Raw genomic sequence first — 9,669 nt, 5'->3', positions numbered from 1 at the left:
AGAGGAAACACATAAATTTCATTTAATGGAGTTTCTAATTCTAGAGGTTGACTGAATTTTTTTTTACCATCCGCACGTTGATAAGGGAGGTATTGCATTGGGGTAAAAAATGATCCCCCAATTTTTTAACGGAAATACACGTTTTGAAGCACCAGGATTCCGAAGCAAACAAAATGTCGATGATGTCGGTATGTCGGTCCGTTTGTACTCTTATTTCCGGTTAAACGGATGGAACCAAATTTTTTACACATATTCTTAGATACAGAAGGACAGAATCGGTTATTAAAGTGGCATTAATAATCTTTGCTTTGGCAGATTGAGATCTTGGACGTTATACTGAAAAGCAATTCGTTTTTTAGTTCCTTTCTTAATACACCCCAAATTTTCTCTTCATCGTAACCTTTAGAGCACCTCCCACCAAATTTTAGGATTTTAATCAAATCTCCAATAACACGTGTCTTTAATACGTTTTTCGTGACAATTCTTTCAAAATTAGTTCGATCTGTTTATATAGGAAGTCGTCTTAGATCGAAGCCACATATGAAAGCAGCTTCTTCGTAAAGTTGGAATTACCGGGTTCTTCTTTTATCTGTAAAGAAGAAACAATTACTTACAGGCCAAGATGCTCAAATACAAACATAAAATTAAATACAGAACATCGGCTAGCGCAATATGAAAGCCAAGCCATTCGTAGTTTGTTAATTTCCCTATTTCACATACCTACCTAGACGTGTAGAACGCTAAATTGGCCCTAATAAAACTTCATTTGGCTGTTAATTTAGGGATCGGCATCATGCTTGGACCAAGAAAGTAAAAAGTGAGTGTAGAGATGACTTGTACAGTTTACCAAAATCGGAGAAGTAAGTGCGCAAAAACCAGCGACAATGTAGTAGAGAATTTTGTTTCTTAATAACCGGAAAATTTAAGCAGTAATCGAAACTACACGTTTTTTAAGCGAGTATTATTTAATTTAATTACTTTTTGGAAACGCACATTAAGCCAGTCAGATTAGCTCCACTTAAATACGGTTTTCCTGGTGAACTTCCGTAAATTAAAGTAAAAGCCTAACTTTCCACCGTGAAGCAATGTCAAAGTCATAGAATAAATAGGTAATACTTTGTTGGGCGGATTGAGCTATCCCACAATCGTCCAAGGTAAATGCATTAGATCTTCAAGATATGCTCATTAATTACCGGCATTAGAATAAACACCAAGACTTTTAATTTCATATTACAATTATCTAATTGCTCGGTGGCAATTAAGGTTATAGTCCTTTTTTGTAATTGCAATTGGAAATAGGACATAATTACCATACGGTGAGTTTTCATTCAATGTTTCTGTATATATAAGTTTCATTGGTTGGATTTATGGTTGAAAGTTCGTAGATTGCTGAAGGACGTTTAAAAAATCTTACCTACTATATAAATAAGCTTGTCTTTTTTATCGGCTACTCCACAACAAGTCAATTAAGTGGTACATTACTTTTATTGTCCAAATTGATCGGTAGAAGTGAACATGTACTTCGAATTTGGTTTGGTGTCCCTTTTGGTGGTTGTGAGCGCTCGTGCCCAAATACGTAAGGGGTGTTAAATATAGGGTGGCTTTACTATTGTGTGCGTTTTAGCGGATTATATTCACGTTTGTAAGAGAAGCGATCCGCAAGTTGCCGATTGCATTAAGGAATCTGTTGAATTTTTAAGACCGCGTTTAAGGAAAGGCATTGCAGAATTAGACGTGCCTGGTTTGGAACCTCTGAAAGTGGAAGACGTAGATCTCGGAAGAGGATCGCCTACGTTTAAGGCATTACTGAAAAACATTGACGTTTACGGAGCTTCCGATTTTCAGCTTGTCAAACTAAAGTAAGTACCTATAGCCTTATAATTCTTATATAGACAAATCGCCGCTGGCTGTTGTTAATTTTCTCGGAAAAACTCTAAAAAACAAATGACGCTTGTTATTTCAAATTATAAATCCATTACACGTAGGTAAGTTGATCTACGAGTATATTAGTAACTAATTAATAGGTTGTTATCTGTTATATAATGTGATCGAGTTTTTTATGTCGATTAATTATTTAAAAAACTTCGCTGTGCCCTTGAACTAAATGAGCTTTTGTTTCAGAACAAATATTCCCAATTTAACGTTCCGTATTCAAGTAATAATACCTTTGTTAAGATTGACTGGCGACTTCGATATAAACGCCCGAATTTTAGTAGTACCATTCAAAGGGCAAGGCAAATTTTATGCAAATGCGAGTACGTTCTGCTTTTAATTGTTTGCACTTCTTAACGCTTTATTTTAGCTAACTGTCTTGGAACCGCTGTACTAAAGGCCGAGTCTAAACAAGCAAATGGTGAAAATACCTTCCAATTTACAAGTTTGGAGGTCCAACTGCAAATCGGGGACTACAACATCCTTTTAGAGACTCCTACTCCAAACGATGTCACATTAAGTATGCATGTACATTGACCATCATACTTTATTAATTTTATAATTTTAGTCAAAGCAGCGAATGACATTCTTAATCAGAACAGGAAAGATTTCCTTGGGATTGTAACGCCATTAATCGAACGACGAGTTTCATCTATACTTCTGTCCATCGCTAACAAAATTACGAAAAAATTTAAATACGACGAAGTGTTTCCCGCATAGTAATTTCATGCTAAGCGGTAAATTTGCTGGGGGCAGTAGTAGAACTTTGGGTAAATTTAGAAAAATTCTATTTCATCTCATCCTGTCATTATTTTTTATTTTTTTTTTTAATAAATAATCAAAATTTGATTGAGCTTATTGTCAAAATTCATGGGCGTAGTTTATTCTTCATAGATGGTGTAAAAAATTTGTTTGTACAGCTTTAACAACAAAAGACACAACTACTTTTTGTACCCTATGCATAAATGCATAATAGCGAGGAACAACTTTTTTGTTATAATTTTCCTGCCCGATAAGTAAAATTACCACGATTAGTTTCTATTTTAACAACTTGATTCGCGGTCTTAAAAAAATGGTTACTTGCTCTATAGTCAAATTCATTTTCAAATCCGCCTGGAACTAAGAAGGATGACTTTGCGCATAAACAATCAATTTCTGATGACGTGTGATCGCTTTTGTAAGTAAACATCTTCAGTTAAAATTTCAGAAAAGAAATGGTCAATTCAAAAAGTAATGTACTGTGCATTCGCAATCCACTTTTAGAGGAATTTTTCGAAAGAATAAAAATTCTCCTTACGTGATTATTTTGTCCGTCTGTCCGTCTGCCTGTTCCTCATCTAACGCGAGAACGAAAAGAGATAGCGATGTCAAATCTTCGCCAATCGATTTCTACGAGTTCAAGGATCAGTGCTATTGAAGATGAGCCGGATATCAAAAGTCTGGTTTCCGAATACGAGCTGAGCGAAAAATTCCCCGACTGAAATTGCGATTCTTCGTAATTAATTAATGAAGAAAATCACCAAAATCTTTTGTTTGGAATCGCTTATCATTCATAAAAAGTATATAAATCTGTTCATGGAATATACTATGTCTCAAGTGTTTTAGATTTTCTCCTTCTTTACTTAGGGTTTTGACAGCCAGCAAAAACACTTTTTTATTATACCTGAATCACAATCTCCGTTTTAAACACTCAAATGCGTGCGAAAAAGGGCCTTTAAAACACACGTGCTTTAAAGTTGCTAAGTAACGATACTTCAAGTATGACTTTTGAAACTGTGGTTTCTTACCTAAAATAATAGGTAATCAATTCTAATTACAAATGAGTCCTGTCACGGTCGCCAAATATGTGGTTTCTTACCTAAAATAATAGGTAATCAATTCTAATTACAAATGAGTCCTGTCACGGATTAAGTTCAAATCGTTTTTTATTTTCCTTTTTCCTGTCAAAAATCACAATTTTATTATCTGACGTTTTTACAAAACAAAACTCATCGCACTTTAACAACAATCAACTCATCCTTTTTTTAAACATGCACAACACACTTTCCAACATACTCCCACCCAAGAAATCTTATTTTCTTGATCAAAGGTAACGACTTGGTCTACGTATAACCCGTCCTCTTCGATCAATAACATCTGTATTTTCCGATGCATAATCTTCTTGACTGTCATCCTTCAAGTCCACCATGTCAATAGGTGGAACGGTAGTTTCCACTTCAGCATTTTCCTTCAGTTTACCAATAGAACTACGAATCTCTAGTGGGTAGAGCCGCTGAATCGGACGACATATCTTTCCCTTCTCTGTGCGTAGCCGAACCATTCGTTCAACTCCATCTATACCAGGAACCATTTCTTCTACCACCGCAAGGGGAAAATCCAAAGGTCTGGTATTGTCGTCTCCAATTAGAACTATATCGCCAATCATCAAGGAGCGGGAGTCACTCTTATGACGAGGAGCTCGAAGAAAACCTAAATATTCATTTCGAAAACGTTTTCTCAGGTCTCTCCGGAGCATTGCAAGGTATAATGCTCGTCTGGTTAAATCATCTCTTTCACTTCGAACTTCAGGCATACCATCTTCTATAAGATCTCTTAAAAACATAGCTGGGGTCAACGGGGCTACTTCACCACCTTCATCTAAGTAAGTTAAAGGACGATTATTCATAATGCTTTCACATTCACACAAGATTGTGTAAAGTTCTTGGTAATGTAAGCTGGCTTGTCCTAATACACGCCTCATAATATTTTTAAGAAGTCCTACTAAACGCTCCCACCAACCTCCCCACCAAGGGGCACTGGGCACATTGAATTTCCAATCAATTCGTTCACTTGTAGCAAATTTGTTTACCTTTTCCCAGTTAATTAATTCAAGTAGATTAGCTGCGCCAACAAAATTCGTTCCTCTATCGCTATAAATTTTCTTAGTACTACATCCACGCGATGGTAAATCTGCCGGGTTATTAGCCCCAGGTACGTGCCTTATAGTTACATGGGGTGCCAAATTTCTGCGAATTTCTGTGACTCGGTTCTTTACAAAAATTGACCACGCTTCATTTCGCTTTATCCATTGTATGACTGTAGTTGAATCGGACCACAGGAATACAGGTTTGTCCTTCCAAGACATTGAATCTAAGACTGATTTTAACAATCTTACACCGATTAAAACGGCCATCAGTTCCAATCTTGGAATTGTTACATTTTTCGGAGCTACCCTAGCTTTGCTGGTAACAAAACGAACATCAATTTTCCTATCATCATCTTCGATTACTACAAGTATAACGCAGGCATAAGCAGCCTTACTGGCATCACAAAAGACATGAACACCTTTAATCGTTTCTACATTACCTAGTAATCGTGGAATTTTAACCTTCTTCAACAAATGAATATCTTTACACCAATCTGCAACTTCTTTTCGATCTTCTTCATTGATTGGGGTATCCCAATCTATTTTATTCTTCCAAATCTTCTGCATAAAAATTCTAGGAACTATTGACACAGGCGATACTATGCCAATAGGATCAAATAGCTTGTGAATCAAACTTAAAATACGACGCTTGGTGTCCCGCTTCTGCAACTTTTCTTCTTCCCACCAATCAATGTTTAATCCTAATTCGTCGGTGTCCGTAGACCAGAGGATTCCTAAAACTGTCACGTCATGTGTATCGCAACCGCTAAATTTCCATTTTCTCAAAATCATCGAAGCAGACTCCATAACATTTTTAGCTTGAATTAAAAATTCATCTAACTCTTCCTTAGAATTCACACTGCAGACTAGATCGTCCATGTAAAACGAATTACTCATCTTTTCAATTACCCAAGGAAATTTGAAATTGCTGTCTTTCAATTTATTCAAATGAGTCTTGATTACTGCACATAACAAAAATGGACTCGGTTTTAGGCCGAATACAACTCTGGTATGTCTTAATGAAATGATCTCTCCTTCCTCGTTCCACCAAAGTATTTTCAAAAAATCGCGATCCTTTTCCTCCACGTTAATTCTAAGAAAAGCCTTTTCAATATCGGCACAACAACCGATTAAATTTTCTCTAAATCTTAAGAGAATTATTGGCAATAATTCAATAAAATTTATGCATTCAGAGAGGGTATCATTCAACGAAGGCAAAAACCCGCTTTTCGCGGATGCATCGAAAACAGGTCTCACTCGGGTTGTGTTACTTTGTTCACGTACGACAACTCGGTGCGGAAGATAGTGTCCTTTATCGTTATCTTCAGCTTCCTCTAAAATACCAGTCAGTATCCAATCTTTCAAAACTGCATCGTATTCGGTATATAATTCAGGAGTCATCCTACTGGATACACTTCTTAATCGCCTTTCAGCTAGAGCTCTATTGGGCGGAGGACGAACTTCATTTTTCCAAGGTAACGAAACAGTATAGCGTTTATTTTCGTACTTGAAATTCTCATAAAAATTTCTCATGATCTCTTCTTTTTTATCACATTGTATTGCATCATCTTTAATACCAAGAAGTTCCAATTCCCAGAATTTAGTTTCAAGGTCGTGTATTTCTTCTATGTGATTTATCGCAACACACGTTGAGAAGGTTCTAAGTGCAGAGGGTGTTCCTAACACAGTCCAACCAAATAAAGTTTCAAATGCCGTGAGATTTTTATCTAAAACTCGTCGGTTTCCAGTCAGTAGAGAACCGAAATAATCAGCTCCTATCAACATTTCTATTGGACCGCTACTAGCTCTAATTTCTGTTTCTTTTCCTTCAATTTTAACATTAACCTGCGTGGTATAGTTGGTTATTCGATCTGTTCCTAATACTTCCATTTCTAAAATAGTGTCTCTTGATTGAGCTGTAATTCTATAGCAATTCAGTTCTTGTTCTTTTGATGTTACTCCACTGAAGAGGGCAAATGCTACTTTTTCAGTTCCAATAATAGGCAATTGCAATTTTGTCGCGACTCTACTAATTATATATGATCTCTGAGATCCCGAATCTACAAGGGCTTGTACTTTGCGGACTTGTCCCCATCTTCCTCTAATTGGAACTAAAATTGTTGGCAAAATCGTAGCAACTGACATAACTACCGAGTTTGAAGATGTTTCCTTATTTTCGAATTTTTCAGGATTCGGTTGTACTTCACTCTTATTTTCTTCTTGTGGAACTCCTCTTCCAGTCGAATAGAAACGGTTTACAGGACACATAGGTAAAACATGTCTCTTCTGACAAACAGGGCAGTTTTCATTCATTTTACAATCTTTGAGGGTATGTCCTTTTTCGGTACATATAAAGCATGCTCCCTTCTTCAATAAAATAGCCTTCTTATCGTCTATTTTCATCCTAAGCGCCTTCCTGCAGTTTTTTCCTTTATGTCCGGGTATTTCACAAAAAATACAAATATTTTCAAAGGTTCTTTCTTTAGTATGTAGTACTTGAGCTGTACGCGTTCGTGTCGGAAAAGGGTCAAAACATCTAGAAGCTAATTTTACCCTCTGCTCTGTATCAATTTCTTTTTTCAGGAATTGCAGTAAAAATGTTAGTCGATCTTTAGATGATTGCTTCTCAACAGGTAATGCGCGTCGAAATGCTTTGAGCGTTTCCTCAGGAAGAGTAGATTCAACTAATGGGGTAATTATAGGAGCACAATCTTTCATATTAATTTGCAAACTTTCTAGAGAACGTAATGCTGTCTCAACCTTATCATGAATTTGAAGAATATCCTGTCTAGATTTCGACTGTCGTATGCAAAGCTGCAATAAATCTCTCGTATACAATTCGCCTAATAAATCTTGGTTTCCGTAACGTTCTTTTAGGGAATTCAAAGCCTTAGGATAATTTTCAGACGTTGGCGGGAATCCTAAAACTAATTCTTTCGCAGGTCCTGCCAGAGCCTGCACCAGATATTGAAATTTCTCTGCGTCGTCCAAAGAAGCTTTGTCGATCTTTTCAAAGTGAGCCCCCCAGCCGAGCCACTCCTCTAATTCTCCATTAAAAACTCGTAAATCTAGCTTAGGTAACTTAATTCTACCTACTTCCGGTCTATTCGATACAGTAACACCAGCGGATGTAATTTCACAACTCGTATTCAATAAAGTGCAGCGGTATATTTCTTCTTGGTAGTGCTGCGCGCCTTCGGCTTCTGATATTAGGACTTCTTCCGAATCATTCGACTCGGCAAGAATATTCATCATTTCTTCATCCATTTTCGCTAATTCTTCACCTTTCATTTTCAACCAATGAATCTTTGTCTCAAAGGTCGTCTGATCTCTGGTATCTAGCGCCAATTCAATTTCCTTAATAGTCTTTGTAATCATTGCTCGCATTGGAGCGCGCTTCCTGCTAAGGGATGCTTGGTTCATCTTTCCTTCGTTTTCTTGAGATTGCAAGATCTATAGACACGGTCGCCAAATATGTGGTTTCTTACCTAAAATAATAGGTAATCAATTCTAATTACAAATGAGTCCTGTCACGGATTAAGTTCAAATCGTTTTTTATTTTTCTTTTTCCTGTCAAAAATTACAATTTCTTATCCGACGTTTTACAAAAACAAAAACTCATCACACTTCAACAACAATCAACTCATCCTTTTTAAACATACACAACACACTTTCCAACACAATTTATATTTGTAGCTGGAACGGCATCGATAACCAAAATCGCGTGCCGCCTGGGCCCTTTCGCACGATCCGTTTTTTTAGGGGACCGGTAAACTGACGGACCGGTGAAATCACCGGACGCAAAACGGATAATCCTTCACACGTTTTCGGTGAATTTGTTTTCAAATCTAGTTGAACAGTTGTAATCAGCCGTTGAGGGCATCCATAAATAAATTATGTGCATATGTATCAAATTTCATTTAAATAGTGAGTTGGATTGTCTATCTGCTCAAATTAACATGCATGCAGGTGATCATAAATTACCAATTCAAAGATCTGCAAATAATTGCGATTGACTCGACAAATATCAAAAAACATTTTTAACCCCTACTTTATATAAAATCGGGTGACTCCGTTGGTGCGCCGGTACCGGAACCGAATTTTTTTACGGACGCTCGATCACGTAACGTGTAAATGCTCAAATTCAAATACAATTATGTGTTTCTTGCAGGTGGCCAGTATTTCACCGTCAGTTTAACGCGGTCCGTTAAAAAAAACGGATCGTGTGAAAGGGCTCTAACGTAGGATGTGGTAGGCATCCTCATCCTAAGTTTGGCAGCGGTTGTTTGTATACCTAATTATCCAGCCTTGTCTGGTACCTCGCGAGTTCATTGAAGTGTGTTCTGCGCGTTTAGAGGAATTGGGAAATTCTATCAATTTATCCGTGGTCGTTCTCCAGGCATTCCAGTTCAAAATTTTTTTTATTGTTCACAACTATATTCAGTTTGCTATTTCACATTCCAAACGATATTGGTGTGTGCACTCATCCATAGGCCAAAAAAGACCGTCACACAAAACACCAAACGAAACAACCTAGCTAGCTCTTCCCCTTTCCTTATTAACACGGCACAAAACTTCTCCCCGGCAACAGAGAAGAGAATTCAACTCTGCTCTGTTAACCTTGTTAACTTCTAACAGATAGTAAGTCATACCTAAACTCCAAACTGAACTGCAACATTTTGAATAGGTAATTAAAAATGCACCTTGGGCAAGTGTCCGAATAAAAAGCACAAGTAATTAATGAGGCAGGTTCAATAAATACACGTTCGACCGGTGTTACATATAAGCGGTTCATTTAAGCTAAACAAAATTGCCATTACTACATAAGCAGG

The 9,669-nt window shown here is 37.0% G+C and overlaps 2 protein-coding genes across 2 annotated transcripts; one reads left to right on the top strand and one right to left on the bottom strand.

The window, feature by feature from the left end:
• Nucleotides 1-1,428: 1,428 nt before the first annotated feature.
• LOC116177031 lies at nucleotides 1,429-3,533 on the top strand. Its single transcript, XM_031495889.1, has 5 exons — nucleotides 1,429-1,576; nucleotides 1,625-1,859; nucleotides 2,122-2,255; nucleotides 2,303-2,452; nucleotides 2,501-3,533. The coding sequence occupies exons 1-5, from the start codon at nucleotides 1,516-1,518 to the stop codon at nucleotides 2,650-2,652; spliced, it is 732 nt and encodes a 243-aa protein (XP_031351749.1). The 5' UTR covers nucleotides 1,429-1,515; the 3' UTR covers nucleotides 2,653-3,533.
• Nucleotides 3,534-4,015: 482 nt separating this feature from the next.
• On the bottom strand, nucleotides 4,016-8,260 carry LOC116176791. The gene has a single exon (XM_031495549.1). It carries the CDS (start codon nucleotides 8,258-8,260, stop codon nucleotides 4,016-4,018), a length of 4,245 nt encoding a protein of 1,414 aa, XP_031351409.1.
• Between the last annotated feature and the right edge of the window lie 1,409 nt (nucleotides 8,261-9,669).

The sequence above is a fragment of the Photinus pyralis genome, unplaced genomic scaffold (genome assembly GCF_008802855.1).
Source record: "Photinus pyralis isolate 1611_PpyrPB1 unplaced genomic scaffold, Ppyr1.3 Ppyr1.4_LG7, whole genome shotgun sequence".
Classification (NCBI taxonomy): domain Eukaryota; kingdom Metazoa; phylum Arthropoda; class Insecta; order Coleoptera; family Lampyridae; genus Photinus; species Photinus pyralis.
Note: the sequence above shows the minus strand (reverse complement) of the source record. Positions and strands in the feature narration are given on the sequence as shown.

Excerpts from the sequence above, each read along its gene's own strand:
- LOC116176791 (XM_031495549.1), bottom strand. The coding sequence starts at position 8,260 with ATGAACCAAGCATCCCTTAGCAGGAAGCGCGCTCCAATGCGAGCAATG.
- LOC116177031 (XM_031495889.1), top strand. The coding sequence starts at position 1,516 with ATGTACTTCGAATTTGGTTTGGTGTCCCTTTTGGTGGTTGTGAGCGCT. Across the intron at positions 1,577-1,624 it reads GAGCGCTCGTGCCCAAATAC|CGGATTATATTCACGTTTGT; the intron begins GTAAGGGGTGTT and ends TGTGCGTTTTAG. Across the intron at positions 1,860-2,121 it reads TTTCAGCTTGTCAAACTAAA|AACAAATATTCCCAATTTAA; the intron begins GTAAGTACCTAT and ends CTTTTGTTTCAG.